Source organism: Neodiprion virginianus, chromosome 1, assembly GCF_021901495.1.
Source record: "Neodiprion virginianus isolate iyNeoVirg1 chromosome 1, iyNeoVirg1.1, whole genome shotgun sequence".
Classification (NCBI taxonomy): Eukaryota; Metazoa; Arthropoda; class Insecta; order Hymenoptera; family Diprionidae; genus Neodiprion; species Neodiprion virginianus.
The window spans coordinates 11,469,730-11,487,983 of record NC_060877.1 but is presented as its reverse complement, the minus strand read 5'-3'; the positions used below and the strand labels follow the sequence as shown (position 1 = coordinate 11,487,983).

The 18,254-nt window shown below is 35.2% G+C and overlaps 1 protein-coding gene across 2 annotated transcripts in view; it reads right to left on the bottom strand.

Moving 5' to 3' along the window:
- The window catches only part of LOC124301101 (phosphoinositide 3-kinase adapter protein 1), a 70,839-nt gene extending 58,109 nt beyond the window's left edge, over nucleotides 1-12,730 (bottom strand). For both annotated transcript variants that reach the window (XM_046755806.1, XM_046755798.1), the window contains exons 1-2: nucleotides 12,605-12,730; nucleotides 1,977-2,016 (exon numbers count right to left, since the gene is read on the bottom strand). In XM_046755806.1, coding sequence (XP_046611762.1) covers nucleotides 1,977-1,986 — 10 coding nt within the window. In that variant the 5' untranslated portion in view covers nucleotides 1,987-2,016; nucleotides 12,605-12,730. The remainder of the gene's footprint in view (nucleotides 1-1,976; nucleotides 2,017-12,604) is intronic.
- Nucleotides 12,731-18,254: the final 5,524 nt, after the last annotated feature.

Sequence of the window (18,254 nt, the reverse complement as noted above, 5' to 3'; positions counted from 1 at the left end):
CAAAGAGCATAAGCATTAAATTCCGACCGTTCTTTGAAGAATCAACTCTCCGACCCAACAACAAATGCTTTTCAAACTTTTCCGAGTCACTAGCTCGATTACTTGAGATTCTAACCTCGAAAATTCGTATCAACTACATCGCCGCCAGAAACAGTTTCACAGCTGAAACTCGGGATGGCCAGCCTGCATGAACAGCCGATAAAACTCGCGCATGCGCGGTTGATTTTCAAGTTTCAAGAAATTGTCCCGGTATATCCGCATATAATTTCTAAACACTTCTGAATTCTATCAAATAATGGCGTCACGTGAATCGACATACATTAAAATTTTTTATCTGACAATTCAGCTATATTCCAGTGTTTTCTACAAGAGCTTGAAGCAAAGCAGTACACATCTGGCAAGACGATGTTTTCACTCAAAACTTTCCAATTAAACAATAAATAACTTTGTCGACAATGAATCAATACACAAAAATTTCTTACTTGATTTCCAACGCGGAGTTTTCCCACTTTACAACATTCGGTGAACAGATGTGAGGGTCGCGTATTGTTTAACTTTACAAATGTACCTGATCCTTTTCCTACTTGTCGAAAGGAACAGCATCTTCGACCTTTCCGCTACTTCGAATAAACAGTATCGCTAACCAACCCAGTCAACTAAAATCACCTCCGTCACACCTCTTCGCCCTTCCACTTTTCCAAAAAACCTTGAAATTCTTTCTTTTATCAACTAACGACAGCCAGTACACACCGATCTTTCAAACAATCAACAACTATCCAACTAACCGACAAGTGTCAACGATATAATCGTCAACTATCTAATAATCTTATACCAAATCAAAAAATCTGCTTGAAACTTTACGCAAATTTCGATCAACAGACGATCCAACAAGCATCTCATACTCTGACGAAGTTAAACTGTAACCGATTAGCAATAATCACTCAAATTGTTTATGCATAAAGTATCAGGATGGTTGGTTCTAATCGCCCCAAACGAATATCGCAAGAACGAAAAAATATATATGGAAAAGACTTATACAAAAATTTGAAGGGCTTGAATGGGAAAAGTTGATCCTGATATGGGTCAACTTGTGGAACGTGCTATTATTCAGATCTTCCAAGTGACATCCGATTTGGATATGACGTCATCTGATTGCTGCGACAATTCTGCCACAATGACTGCCCGGCCAGGAAACCAGGCGATGAGAAATATAAGTATGTCAGTGATTATATGTCGGTTTGTGAATGTAAAGTTCATAACATTCGTCTGATATACGTAGGAACGATGACAATGTGACCTCGATTCCGAACGTGACGATTTTCTTCATATCATTGTTCTATTAACTGAACGATCACCAATAATGTTGAAATGTTGTGTGTTGTGTTATATATTGTGAGAAGAAGAAGAGAGTGAAACGAGGAAAGAGAGAGACGAGCGATCGGAGAATTAGGAGTCCGCTATTGTCGTAGTCCAGTCATTCTGTCCGAAAAAAGACATACAAATGCAAATGAACCGAGAAGGCTAATTTTCACATATTCTGTAGCGAGGGCTTAGAAAAGCTTAACCTTAAAGTGTAGACCAAGTCTTTCTATCTTGGAAAACAAGTTTTATCGAATATCTCGTGAACCGTGCATCCTACGACAAAAGCGGTGGATATCTTCCATATTCAATTTTCACCACTTTCTCTTGTTGAATATATTGAAATTGATATTGTAGAATAATTACTTGATTTTAATTTGGCGGGAGATTAACTTCACTAGGTTACTTATAGATACATGGTGTACGTAAATCAAGGAAAACTGGTAAATGTAATTTTTTTTTAAACAATTCATAAGTTGTTTCGTTTATAATTTGAATTTTTCGATACGACAGTGTTAAGTAACTTTTCGGAACAAAAATAAGAATAATAAAATTAATGCTGATTCTACCATTTTTAACGGGATCATTAAAATATTAAGAAATGAGATTGTGCTTACCAACAGCCATTGCCACTCAGATGACAGAATATCGGTCATTCTGAAAAAAAGTAACAAAATTAAATCTCATACCTATTGTCACCAATTTAATAATAAAAATTTCCGTAAATCTAAATTAGAGTATATTTATCTGCTACATGCTAGATTCATTTTTAACAAAAGATGCTTAGAAAATTAATGTAATTATCTAGACTCTAGAGAATATGGCTGATTGACACACGTTCAACATGGTTTATTATAAATTTTTGACACGTAGGGAATATAACACGTGGTATTCAGTCGCATAGATTATGTCAGACAGGAAATAAAGCATATGATCTCTTATTACGTAAGATTCATGATACACGAGCATATATCCAGGATTAGAAAAAGTTAGGCTTGCGGTGTGCTGTGGCTAAAGGATATTCAATTCTCATACGAAATGTCAAGAGACGAAGAATTGAAAGACAAAAAAATATGCATCATTCTTTGGTAAAGTTTAGAATACCGGTATTTCTTCGTTTTCGCCCAAAAAATATTGATTTGCCTGCATGACTATTGCCATTTGTATTTTACAAATACCCGTTTATACAGATTTCTCGAAAATACGTTCTTTTTTAAAGCGCTACAACTTTTGCACAAATGTACGAATTTTGTTGATTTTTTTTCTTCAAAATATGCGTATTTTCATAGAATTCTAGAAGATTCAAAGTTTAGGTGGATCGATCCGAAATTATCGAAGTTCAGATCACATTATTGTGCAATAATGCGAAGAAATATAAGGACAATTTACGGTAATAGCATCTCGTTTTTTTCTCAAATAATCTTTTGAAGGCTCGTTTGAAACAATTATGAATTTTTTTATATCCCGAACTATCTTCACTTTCAATTGGCTTATGTCTAATAAATCTGAAAAACTATTGATATTTCTTGATTAAAAAGTAAGCTACTGTTGGGCAATTCGCGTTTCGAATACCATTGAGAAAATTTTTTACGCGCTAGGCTTCTTTATAAAAAATAGCCACGAATTAAAAGAGACAAACTAAAACTTTCTATCAGGCCGTACCGCTGAGTCACGTAGATGAGGTGGGTACCTAATTTGACTGCAATATTGAATGCGTAGTGATTTTCAATCGAATCTGTGCCTAACGAACTGGGAGAAGATTCTGATCAAACATATTATAAAATATAGTTGCCTGAGGGGACAATCGAGATTTATAGTTAAGATCGCTTGTAAAATCATAGAGTGTTTAACTAAAAACTTATCGGCGTGATTGATGACATTTGTATATAGATTTGACACAACAATGCAGAAATTCCACCGTAAGATGTAGTAATTTAAACCAGAGAGAAACTTTAGTCGGAACAATATCTGCACGATAAGTGCCATAAAAAACGATTTTCTATCAGCTACGCGTAATTTTATTTATTCTGTGATATGCAAGACGCATTTTTGTTCCTATCAATTTACTATTGACCGCAAATCGATAAAAAACACATTCTTGGTTTATGAAAAATCGCTGTGCTCGCAGGGATTTGAACGCCAGACGTTTTCTTTAATAAAACCTTCGCCAACCTAACTGTTTAAAAATTTACGGCTCCTTTGTGTGATCTGTTGAACGATATAATCTTTACCATTAAATATTATTGTCGATACGAGCTATTGCAGCGTGACTTGAACGTTACTAGGATAATTGCAAATGATCAAAATTTAAATGAGAAATGAAATGAAAATATTTCAGCAGTCACATAAAATTAACCGACACCAAAAACGATTAGTAACAAAGTATATCGTGTCGTTGATTAATGTGAGATAGTCAATATTAACATATTTGTGAATGGTGACTGTGGAGGAGTTGCTCCAACCGCAAACCTTACAGATCATCATTAAAGCGGTGTGTTTTCAACGGTACCGAATAGTCGAGTTGAAGATCTATAAATAGACAACATTTAGCTTATTTGTAAAATTCTTTGCACAATCATTATTGTACCCTTGACCGCTGCATGTTGATTAACAGAGTTTGGTTAAATTAACGTTAATTTATAATTCACCAACCAAAAATTACAATCAAGTTCGTCATGCAATTGGTTGACTGAACAATAAATTTCGAACCCTACGAGTTTTCAACTATTCGCAAAAATATTTCTCTCAAAATTAGTAAACCAACACGGGCATGTGTGATGGTAAAAGTTTCTATCAAGAGAAAAGGAAATTCGACGCTGTATCGAGTTGCGCAGTGAAACAAGATGGAACAACATTGTATCCCCAATGCAGACACGTGTTGGACACGGCTCCAAAAGGTGCCTAATAATAAGACAAAAATTGTACATGTCTTGCTTAATAATAAGTGGTATATTATTGCCGATCGAGCCGCACGTACAGGCGTTGTATACGAATAAACACGTAGCCACGATGAAGTCTACACGTACTATATATCTTCGCGCTGTATGTGCACCATGCATAAGTGCCAGCGGATGGCGATCAGCGACAACTCGGAAGTCCTGATATGGCCTTCTTCCGCAGTGCGTCTCGCATTCGTGATTCTAACTTATTTTTACGTCTTGTCGTTTGTTGTGTATAGCCGTGACTACAGGGTGTCCATTTTTATGTGTGCTTGACACAGAAAGGACAAATTTTTTAAGTACGTGCAGGAATATCTAAAAATTTAAGGCTCGGGGAGCAAATCGGAAGGGTACACGTCGAGGAAAAATTCTACCACAGGTGTTATTGAGAAAATTAACGTTGATTATCCAATACCTGGTAGTTTACATCCGCGTGAATCTACATTTTTTTAACGCATTTTCAATAGCTTCTCGTTGATCATCATCGGCCAAGATTTCCAGTAAAATAAGCCTTAGAATTTCTGAGGAGTTAGATGAACGACGAGTGAAAAACGGCTACATAATTTCATTGTACAATCTCTAAATTATAAGGTGAAACGTGAAGCGCGATCGATTGACAATTCATAATTAATTTCTACGCCCAAGGTTTCGAATTCGAGCAGAAACTTGTAAGGCGAAATTTAATGCGGTCCAATTCTGGTGTGCTGGAAATTATAGAAACGTGAAAACCGATCGAATGGCGCATACAATTCAGTTATAACGGGGGTTGTATGAAAATAATTATTCGATAATGAGTTGTTGAGAATTTGAGAAATTCCTCCTTCAAAGTTAATCAGGTGTGTTTCTCGATTGACATTTAGGTACGTACTGTAACAAATCAAATTTTTCTCAGTATGTAACAAAGTATATCCTAAAACCTGTTCAGACGTTGTTGCTATCCACAGAAGAAAAAAAAAGGAATCTAAATTGGTTCGGTAGTTCTGGAGTTACAAGCGAGGATACGGACAGGCGGAAAGAAAGACGTTGAGTTTTATTTATGCAGAGAAGAGATATGGCACCGTAGGTATGTTAATGTATCTGCACACAGAATTATCGCTTCGGTCAAGCAAGGTTCTCACGTTTTCCAATGCCGCGAAGAGAGTTATTCGCGACGCGTTTTAAACCGTGTATAACCATGTCCTTCTCTTGCCCGTGATAAAAACCTACATCAAAGAGCATTGACGTTGATAATCTCGAATCGCAATTGAACTTTCCGTTCGTCTTCTGCGGGGTTCTGCGATCTCGGATCTTATCGTGGCACGCTTAGCTCTCCTGCTGGGCGGGGACACAATTTATAGATCATTGCTGAGCTGAACATTTCATTCACCACTAGAAATAGTTCCGCGACTTTGAATCGGACTCGCACCGAACAGAACGTCGTCCTCTGGTCACTGAAAGTCGCTCTGCCAATCACGGTATCCAACTTTACGTGTAGTATACGTGTAGACAAGTCTTGCTTCCATAAGTGTGGGAAATAATCATGGACCGTTGATATGTACGTTAGGGTAGTCGATGAAAGGGTTGTCTTTGAATTTTCATTTCCCCAGAGGATTAAAAGCTTTCAAGTTAGTTTTAAAATAAATCCTTGAAATTTTTGGCTTTCTTTCAACTCTAACAATAAGATAGTAGGCTTTCTGATCGAAGTATCTTATGGAAATAAAATGGGACAAGCTTCTGTTGCTCTTTGAAATTTTATAAGTCGTTAACGAATATACCCACAATAATGGAAAATACAAATTGTTGCAGAGAATTGTGACTGAGTCACAGTACCAATCAAGACTTTGTAAATTTTTTTAGCATTGCATCGATCAATACTAGTAGAAGGTAATTTTTCGATTTTCATTTATCATGTACTGAGGTTTTACAATAATGTAATTACATGAATTTATCTTAAATTTTATAGCCTACAAGTAATGTGCGATATATTTTATTACACGATTGTTCATTTTGTAGCTATACTTGACAGAATGATAATTTTTTATAAAAATAAACTTTAAATGTTAATTAATATATGAACGCTTTCATTTACGAATTTTATGCATCAGAGCTTTTTTGTAGAGCTTTCGATTCTCTACAAAAATATGTATTTTTCATTATTTTCGGTATATTCGTTGACGACTTATAAAATTTCAAACAGGAAAAAAGTTTTCCTCATGTTGTTCTCATAAAATACTTCGATCAAAAAGCGGATTATCTAAGAGTTGATATAGAGAGCTCGAATCTTCAGGGAATTCTTTTTTATCAATTTGAAAACGTTTAAGCCCCTCGGAGCATAAAAATTCAAAAACAATCCTATTAAGGACCACCCTAATGTATACATAATACATCACTTTCGAAAGTTTTATTGCCTTTTGATTCATTTTGAAATTTGCAATCCCCTTCAAGAATAATGAACATGTATACAGAAACAGATTCAACATAAAAAAAAGGAAAAAATGTACCCACTAAAAGCAAGAGTTTTGAACAGCTTCAGAATTTTAAATCAGAACTGCACAAGGACTCAACTGCTTAAAAAATTCTAATGTTTTATTGTAACTTTTTCTGTGAACAAATTCTAAAATTGATTCACAGACTGATACGAGTTGTTTATTCGGTAGTTCATACTTATTTCCTGACTCGATGATTCAGTCATTCCGTCATTATTTCTTAATATCATTAATTTCCGAAACACACTAAGAAAACGTTAACGCGAATATAAAGGTTCAGATCTTTCGAGACCAATTTTATTTCATAGAACAACAATAACGGACAAAATTCACATAGAAAAGAAAAAATGCCTATTTTCTATTGCAAAATGAACAAATTTTCATAGGAATTTCAATTGATCGTTTATTCGGGTATTTGTCCCTTTAGAAGTAGATTAAACTTTTGTCAAAAATGCAACGAACAACGCATGATAGATTTCATTTTTTCCGAGTACGTGATATTTACAGTGAAAATAACCGCTTCTGTCAGACCATGTAAAAATAACGGCTCTTCGTTGTTCCATAAACTTTACGCTAGGAACAAGACGGGCTGACTAACAGATGTGAAGAATTGTACCGTATTCAAAAAACAGCCGCAAAATACAGCTGTAAGTAACGTTTAATAGATATTTTGTTTAATTCATGTTTGTACAGCTGCAGCAAGTCCGGAATGCCTCAGGGTCGGATTATTACCGTGCTCCGCGTGTTTATACCTGTACACCAGGCTAATAGCATTTTATAATTGCAGCACGAGTCTGCGAAAGGGTATTAAAAAGACTTTTCCCGAAGGTATCGGCACGTGCCTCAGAATACGTTAGGACGGTTATTTAGCTCTTGGGGCAAAACACTCGACTTCGAATAAAAATTGTTGTTCAAAGTTACTTTCTACTTGTTTAGAACTTTCCATCCCTCATATTTTACTGTATTCCTAATTGCTCTAAAAGAACTCGGTATCGTAAAATCGTCATGAAGGTGTTCTGTTCGAATCCGTTGTATTAAATTTTATTTTACCTTATGCTATTCCATTTGCACTTTTTAATCATTTCGGATTTGTCGACCGAGGTGAGCATTGTCGTGGATTTTTCATTTCACTGAAAAATATTCTTAGCGTGAATTATCGGTGCAAGTTTTTTGGATAGATGAAATATTATTGAAAGTTCTCGAGTATTTTCCAAGATAATTGAGTGCAAGAATACGTGACATTATTTATTGTAATATAGGGATGATAACAGGTGACTCTAATAACGTTTCGATGGTATACTGTAATATTCTCGAACAATGTATACAAATGGAAATTCTGAAATCAAAAACCTTTCTACTTCTGAATGAATTGTAGCATACTGATCGTGGAATTTTGTAGAATACGATAAATTTTCGGTACAACTTGCAAGATTTCAAATCATCAAAATCCGTTGATCCACTCTCGAAATATCATCGTTTCTTGAAATTTCAAGATATACTAAGTACTCAACTTTTAATTTTCAGGGTGATTATAATAATATCTTTTATTTTTTGTTTTTCGTCGAAAAAAAGGAGGGAAAATTAAAAAGAAGGCTTCGGTATTTAGAGATAAGAGAGAATTTATTTATCATGATTGCCTTTCCTGTCGTTACTGGTTAAACAAAATTATCTGCTTTGATCTGATCCTGTAATGATGTTTCAATTTCTTATAAAGCTTATTCGAATGTTGTATTTAATCGAAATATGAGGCTAGTCGTCTTTAAAAAACTTTAGTCAATGGCTGTGTATGGCATTTGAAAGATTCAAAAAGAAACGGAAACGATTGAAAGCTGGTCAGATATTATTAAATCATGTTGCAAAAACTATGTACCTAAGTATGTTACGATTTGGTTTTAAAAACCAAATTTTCTACAATTCAACGTTAACCCGTATAAATGAGTATCGCTAGTTTAATAATTTGAAAACAATGGTTTCAGTATAAAATATCAACGAAAAGTAACTTTTCGTCGTTTACGATGGATGATAACGTTTATTGCGGTTGAGATAGATAGCTGAAATATCAGAAGAACTGTGTGAATATCAATTCACCTTGATTTCGGTACGATAAATAAAGACCGTCCCGCTACACATATCGGGACGGATTGTTTATAATTTTTACACTTTCCTCGCACCTGCCTCATATTTCCGGTCAAATACGTGCCCTTACAAACGCGTGCCAAGGAACACGTGTAAATCTTCTCGTTAATATTTATAGTTCATACTTGTTCCGCAGTTGGTTGCCCCTACGATTCCACGTACCTAATTCGTCTTACTCCGAAATCTCGAATTTGGAAAGTTCGGAAAGTGCCGAATTCAAATGACCGAGCTTCTGACCTGATTACTTTTGACCCTAATAGGTCACTTGGGGTGAATTGCATCCGAAAAATTTTTGAAGACTTTTTTTTAGACATTTTTGGCACTCTCCTTAACTTTGCCGATGTTTTACAATATTTAAATAATCAAGTTTGGTTAGGGAAACTGAGAGAGCTTTTTCTGCGATCCTTAAACAATACCTAGATATTTCTTTCGGATATTTAGAAACTCATTTTTAAAGCAAAACATCACGTTTGAGATAAATTTCACACAGTGTAACCGTTATGCGATTCTTCTAAGGTGTGACCTACTAATGTCAATGTGGCCATTTTGTTTTGTCAAAAAGTATCCGTGTGAAGAAAAAATTCTAACTTTTTTTCAAATTTTAAATCTCACTCTTTCGAAAGATAAGAATTTTACCCGTTGAAACCTTGAGTGCATTCAACTCATGAAAAACATAGCATTCAATTTTTTAAATGGATATTCTACGATGAAGTAGAATTGATCAAATTGAAAATGATCGGGCAAAACGTTCGTTGATTTTGCATGGTATGCCCCATGTATGAGGTGTCGATCAAGATCAGAAATTGAAATTTCAGATTGCTCTGGAATTTTGTTTACTACAATACTGACTACAACATACAACCCCATTTATGTTTTTACTTAACCAATCGTCCCAATCCGAGACATGATTCAATTTACTGTTTCCGGGGCACCCATTTTTTAAAATCTAAAAAGATTCACAAAAATCTAGCAACGTAACACAATTTTTTGGCACTCGTCGAAAATAGAATTTTCATTACGGAAAAAGATGCGTTGTTTCGGAAGGTAATGGAAATAAAAAAAAAAAACAAATTATGATTGCGACAAATTTGTCATACGAAAAAGAGGAAAAGATTTTTAGTGATATGGGTAAAAAGAAACCACATTTACCTAGGGATTTACAAAATAACGAATACATTGCGAAATCAAAATTTTATCCCTTATAAATATTTATAATCATTATTTGAAATTAAATTCGACCGTCCACAAGAACTCCAAAATTTGGTTGTATTTTTATTTTTTTTTAATGTGCTCTGGACGTTTGCAGATTTCAGAAAACTAGTTTTTCGGAACAAATTAATTAAATCATATCTGAAGACTAGATGAGATTTGTTATAAAAAAAAAAAAAAAAAAAAAACAGAAATTAACGGTGCTGTGTTTTACGAATAGTATTTTCAAACGAAAGATTTCGGGGCAAACCTAAGATCTCAACTTCCGAACTCGATCGAAAACTCGTGGAATGCCCCATATATGATTTGCAGATAAGTTAGATGCAGTGTGTACCTCACGAGCAGTTGAAGCGGTTACAATCCAATTCAGCTAATAATAGTAGATTTTTATTGAAATAGAACGCGTCTGCTGATTTCAGGCCAGCATCTGTTTTTGTTTGATATTTGAGTTCACGAAAAAACATTTTCACGCAGATGTCGATTCTCGGCAGAAAATGTCGTTCACTCGAGCATCTACTAGCCATATTAAACAAATCTTTTTTTTATCACGAATAAACAACAGATGAAATACCTAAGGAAAAATACATCGAATTTATTCACTCACGGTGAATTGTTTAGTGGGAACAGGTTAATATGGCGTAAATGTTTTCTTAGGTCAATGAGAGATTACTTTCAACTCTGATTCGTGAAAAATAACGTTTCGGGCAAAATCTTAATGTGTTCAGTGCGAAGAATCAGTTGTCGAATGAGTATGTAATATAGAATATTGGACACATCTGTCCAGATATGTTCGTCGATGTAGCAATAATCAGGCAGCTCAAAATGGCGGCCGGTAATTATTATGACGCAAATCATTGGCGCTATTATACATCACAGAAATCATTAATGTTTACGTGTGCAGGCATTTCAGAGATCTTACATCCTTGGTGTAATTTTTAACAATACTAAATGAATATTGACATTCTTTGATAGGGTCAAGGAAATTCTTGGTAGTCCGGTTCCATGGATTTATATATCAATATTGCATTTTTATGCCGTAAATACCCGCAATGTGTCGATTAAGACTTCACATGAAATTTGGGGGGATCAGAAAATTATCACTTTTTCGTAGTTTCGCTGAAAATTAAAAAATTAGAATTATCTAGAGGGCGAGTTGTTGATTATAGATGAGTCGTGAAAACAACCAATCTAACGATATTGGTTCAAAATCTATTTCTTAATTTCGTTTGGCCCTGACTTGACATAAGAAAGATTTATGTCAATTAAATAAAAGTGACATACGTGAATTTTGTAGAAAAAACGACATAAAGGTACACGTACAACAAAAGAGGTGAATATTCTTGAACAAGAAATTGAACGGTTTCGTATAGAATCACGGCCTAATACTAACAAAAAATGTTTTTATTAATGCGTTATAAAACTAGGTCAATTTTGAGAAAATAAAATGTGGATTGGACACTGTAAATACGTATGTGAAAAATTCTTATAATAAAAATTTAACAAAAGTGCGAAAAGAAATGTTCACCAAAATTATCATACAGAAGTTTCATTCGTACAAAATATATACATGAATACTGTGATGAATATACGTGAAAATTTTATCATCCAGGGGCTATTTTAAATTTCAGCATACCTGACTTAATGTGCATCGAACTTAAAGTTACAGGAAAAAGGAGTACATATTATAAGAAAAAATGAAACTTTCGTATCTAGGTTTGCAACAACGGAAATTTTCAGCTGCAGCCGACAAATCTATGCACCGACTTAATTACGATTTATTTAACCACCCGCAACGCTAGTTTCGTCGTTCCTTTCGAAATCCTGGAAAGTCTGGGTAAATCACACGTGCATAAATGGGGTGAAGGGGAAGGGGCAGGGGAGGGGAAAAGCGGGAGGGGTAATAGAGAGCAGCGCACGTCTGGTTTGGTTCGCCTGTCAGTTTCAGTCTATTAATATACTTGGTGGGCTGGAACACCTAATGGAACGAATATTCGTTGTACCCACCCACAGGTTCTTCAAAGCGGTCGGAAAAATGTATTATTTCACTTGTTACAAGCTTTAAAGCACACTGTATTCCACACGCTGTACGAAAGAATACTTCGTCCAATATTGAACGTACTATCGGGGTTGGGATATATTCGAATATTAATGAATTTAGAGCAACTTTCAGCGCCAATCGAATTCTTCTTAAAATACACGGTCGTCCAAACTGCTTCTAGTACCGAATCGGAAATATAATTTGACACATCGTTTGACAGAATATCAAGCTTTTCTCGTACGCGAGAATACAGAGGTTTTCAACGAGGGGCAACACCTTTTGCAAATCTTGTCTATAATCGTAAACACCAGAAGCAGTGTCGACGACTGACGAATTGAAATGGTGGTAAATTGAGTAGCACCAATTTTTCCTCCATCGTTTATCATCGGTTATACAATTTGAGCAGCAGGTAATTACCCTGCCGTCATAACAGAAGTTAACAGTACAATGAAGCTCACCAAACAATCTCCGTTCAGGCATGTGTTCCAGATTTTCAAACCTGAAGTTGTCAAGATGAGAAGAACATCGCTAGCGAACACCGAGCACCAGTCAATAGAAACGATCGGACACCGTTTCTCTCTCACTCTCTCGTAAAGGAGACGAAAAAAAAATCAAAAAAACAAAAAAAAACAAACAAACAAACAAATAAATAAATAAATAAATAAGCAAACACGCACGCGCACCGGCGGTTGTCGCGAATCGACGATCCTTTGGTTAACGCTGGTCTTCGTACACGCGAATGGTACCCAGAATGTGAGGAGTCCTCGCGTTCGGTTCGCGACCGCGCAACGCGACGTACTGACAGAGCTTTTGCTTCGCCATGCGACGCGGCCACGTGACCGCGTTCAAGTCTGGTTAGGGCGCTCCTCGGAACACCCGCGCATCTGGCATCTAAAAGAAACCGTTCCCTTCTTCGGTTTGCCTTGCCTTGCCTGCGTTTCTTTGCCGCGCGCCTCTCCGGCTGCGATTTAACATACGTGCAGCTGTAACCGCACGGATTTTGCTCCAGCTGCGGATGGATATACGCGGTGATGAGGCCACTTCGTAATTCCCTCTCGAAAACTTCTTCGTTATCGTTAGACTTGTCTGACTAAGGTTTTCTGGTCTTGACTTCTCGAAACGCGAATTCTTGGGATGTCTGGACTCGCTCGAGAGGAAAAAAAGTTACGAGGAATCGAGAAGTTGTAGTCTTGATTGTGTGCGACTTTGATCTAAGGATTGTTTTTATGACGATACTTCAGGTATCTAGTATTTATTTAATCAAAAGATGGTGTGATTAGTATTTTTAATTACATCAGGAAGAAAGCTAAGATATGTAGTCGGATGATCTACTTTTTAATAAAAATACGAATTTAAAGTTTAATAAGAAGGTACACACTAGGGTGATTCAGAAAAAAAAAATTTTTTTTTTTTTTTTCCAAACAGGTTCAAAAGTTTCATTTAGGTATACAAAGACACCAGTTAAAATTTTAGATTTTAATAATAATATTTAGGGGTGGCTCATCGCACTTTTCGATTTTCCATAAGAATAACATAGGAAAAATGTTGTTTGCTTCTTATAGTTTTTATAACTAGCTAAAGAAGCGTTGTAAAAAAAATCTAAAGACATATGTTTGTAGGAAATTGAATGCTCTACAAAAAAGGTCTCTTGTCAAAATTTCGTAAAACAAACTGTGTCAAAGTTACAGCCTGTCAAAAGTTGAGTTACTTATAATTTGACCTTTTTTGAATGTTATAGCGTAACTACCGGTCTTATAAAAAATTGTACATGAGTTTTTTTTGTGAAGCATACACTCGACTTTAAATAGATGATAAATGATAATTCATTTTTGCAACAATGAAAAAAAAACTATCTATAATGTATATATGTATATATATCAGGGTGATTCAGAAAAAAAAAATTTTAAATAACTGATAATTAATTTTTGCAACAACGAAAAAAACCGTACACTTTAAAAAAATTTTTAGCAGAAATCTGCTCTAAAATTGTTTTTCTCGTTATATTATTTTTTTTTTTTATTAATGGTAAAAGATAGTTTTTTTTTCATTGTTGCAAAAATGAATTATCATTTATCATCTATTTAAAGTCGAGTGTATGCTTCACAAAAAAAACTCATGTACAATTTTTTATAAGACCGGTAGTTACGCTATAACATTCAAAAAAGGTCAAATTATAAGTAACTCAACTTTTGACAGGCTGTAACTTTGACACAGTTTGTTTTACGAAATTTTGACAAGAGACCTTTTTTGTAGAGCATTCAATTTCCTACAATCATATGTCTTTAGATTTTTTTTACAACGCTTCTTTAGCTAGTTATAAAAACTATAAGAAGCAAACAACATTTTTCCTATGTTATTCTTATGGAAAATCGAAAAGTGCGATGAGCCACCCCTAAATAGTATTATTAAAATCTAAAATTTTAACTGGTGTCTTTGTATACCTAAATGAAACTTTTGAACCTGTTTGGAAAAAAAAAAAAAAAAATTTTTTTTTTCTGAATCACCCTAGTACACACAGTATAACTTGGATAGTTTTGATAGGAAAATGTCTAAGTAATTAAAATATTAATTATTAAACAAGGTTGAATAAATAATAAACGTTCATGGTTATTAATAAGCGTAATTTTACTTTGCATTTAACTAACAATTTTATGATTTTTTAAAGGCTTTAGACATTTCTCGAAAATTCGAGATTTCTCGAGTGCCGAGAGAGAAATAAGTCAAGGAATCAGAAGCCCTGCGTCTGACAAGCGTTAATTAATGCAACCAGATTGACAGCTAATCATTGACCGTGTTATCTCGCGTGTGGATGGTATGACAGGTATGTTATCGATTACGTTTCATTAATTTGTATGATATCAGTAATTTGAAACCCCAAAAACTATAATTTGCATCCATTAAAATTAAAAACTTTGATTATGTGCTAACAAAATGGCGCCGACAATCAGACTATGACGTCATGGAGTCATTTTCTAATAAAGAACGTGCTTTTTGCAATCCATGAAATCTTGAGTGTGTTTCCTGCTCAAATTTCTCCAAGTTTCAGACTCCAGCATCAAGTAGACAGTATTTCGGGATCGATCATGAAAGAACTTAAAAAGAATGATTTCGAAATATGAATCCCTCAGATGTGTCATTGGAACTACCAATTTCGTTCTGTAATACATGCGTACGCGCAAAAGTAATTTTTGAATAATCGAATCAAGAGGTAAAACTGCTCATCAAAAATAATTCTTTTAGTACTAATATTTGAAGTGCAAATGACGCTATATAATTTTTGGTTTAACGATGAAGATGAATGATTGTTCTTTACTATAATTTTGATAAGGGTGTTGAAAATTTAGCGCAGTATGCACATGGCTGCTGTTAAAAAAACTTATGCATTCTTTGCGTGGAACGAACATATAATAATAAATATGAGATCCCGTTAAGAAATCTCCAAAATTATACCTGCACGGTAGAACATAAATATTGTATACACTTCTGAAAGTGCTTAATTATTTCATCAGATAGAAATACGAATATACTCACGGAAAAATTATTTTCGATTAGCTTGAATCGCAATAGATAAGTTTTCAAACACGTGCTTAAAAAGTTCAATTTTCAAATCCCGTGGAACGTGTGTAAGGTGTCTCATTTCCGATCAATCTGGTTGAGCAACGTTTGCGCATGCGCGCAGCTGAAATGCTCAATTTTACACACGAGGGCTTTCTTTAGCGCGCTTTCGAATAAATCAATTTCACGCACTGTCATTAATTGTAAGCTTAAGTTACCTAAACCCAATTTTATGCGGTATCAATGGCTCGTTTGTTGCTTCTCAAATCAAATTTCCTTTCACAGGTATCGCAAGAAATAAAGTATGTCACACATGCAGATGGGCGATAACTGATCCGTGTGATTATAGCGCTCGCCTTGCTTCATGCTGCAAACTTCACACTCGTCGGAAGCCCGCCACTTTGCGCCCTTGTAACACAATATACTCCAATTCGAATATAAACCTATGAAATAATCTACTTGGCGTAAGCGAGGAAATCTTATTTATTTGCATGGAAATTTTTGCGGACACCACGAATTTTTGTTTCGAACAAGCGGATTCTCTGATAGGTTTGAATCCGACAGAACTTGACAGAAATTGTCAGCGGAAGCTGAAGCTTTAAGAGTCTGTAGTTAGCGGCGGAACGCGCTAAATCTCTTTCAAATAGAATAATGCAGTTACAGTTCATTGCTCATGATTGTAATAGGGTCTTGAATACTGATGAGATTTTACAAAGTTTTCAATTTTCGTACTTCATTAGTCTTTTCTACTGAACAATAATACTTGTATCCACTAACTTCCACGTCATGATTGTGAGCATGAATCTCGTACTCGAGTGTTTTGCGAGAAATCAGTTAAACGATCAGATACCATTACTTCCGTAAGAAAGTAACTAAGAACTAACAGAATGGTGCAGAAAATTGAGCCAGCAGCGAGTCGATTCCACTGCAACGAGAGATTTAAAACCATTTTATGTACGTTCATAAGTTAAACCACGTCTTAGAATCAACAGTCATCACGAAGTCGTTTGGCCCTTGTTTTTATCCGAATCCGAATATGACGTGAATATATTTTTTTTTCAATTTCTAAACAATTTAATCATGATAAGCTTATTATTATCGGAATGAAACCATAAGGTATTTCTGCAAAAAATACAATTTCAAAAAGATAGATCCATGCGCACAATCAACAGCTCAAAAAGCCTAATCGAATAAATTAACCTATAACTTATAATCAAATAATATCAACGGATGAAACAATTCGTCGGCAGAATGCTTATCGTATTGGATACGTAAATCGCAGTGAACCTGGCGGATTTGTTTTTCCTGGTTAAGCTAACAATAAACGAGACTCCCTCTACCATCAAATATAACACTGTAATTCGAATTATGGCAAACGAAAACATACAATCATCAGGAGGAATAAAAATACAGCAAGCCAAAAGATAGAACGGTCATGAATTCCGAGCCCGCGATATGAAGTGCCGCATTCTCTAATGACATTCATATTTTTTCTCCGTGTAAGCACATTCCTTCTATCGCATCGAAACAACATGCTTTAGTCACTTCTGAATGTCGAAAATATTCACTGGAACAAGTAGTTTGAAAATCGGCTCGACAGTTTTTCAGTTGCTTTTGCGCATGCGCACAAACAAACCATTTCATATGATATAGTTAATACGATCCCTGTATTCATACGAACCAAGTGGTCCCGTGTTACGTCGGTGAAACTTAAGTTGCATACTTTCAGGCGTAATCTTATTTTTAATTGTTTTTGTTATTAGTCAGCTCCAACTCGATACATCGAGATAAAATAAAGGCCCCGTTGGAGTCTTTCTACTACAAAATAATTCGTTGTGAAGAGAAATATTGGATAGGTAAGTCATAAGAACACAGTAATTTATTACCAACATTTCGGCCCTCGGTATGGACACTTTTCAGGAACTTTTATTCTATTGGAACAGAAGGCAAGAAATATTTTTCTGTCAAGTTCAAGTGTACGAGCTTATGTCAGAAATCGGTATCACATATGAGGTAACTAACCACGTATGTACAAGTCAGGTCACGTAGATCAAGGTATCTTAGCGTTGATTAAAAATTATGTCAGTTATTGCAGATTACACGCGGACCTTCCTCAAAGCGCATTTAATTACTGTGAAAAAGAAATCATTGACATTATTTCAAGTTATTACACGTGTTAGATAGCCGTGTCATAAATAATTAACCTATATTTACAACCAGGTCGCACGTAGACCGGGAACAGCCAGCGTCGAAGTCAGTCATCAAGTTACAATTATTGATAATTACAAACAAGCACGTAGCTACCGTGCAAAAGAATGAAAAACGTAGTTTATCACGTACTCCCGAAAAATACCGCTCAGGCGAAACTAAGATTGGGTGAACAATTATAAGTAATCGTAATTCAAAATTCACGACAGCTCAATCGAGGGACACTCACCTTAAATTTATTAAATCGAATTTACATTAAAAACTCATTAAAGCAAGAGGCCATCGTGGTTGTCGGAGAGCCCGGCATACTATGCGCCTTTTGGTCATCGCCTCTCCCACTTCTCC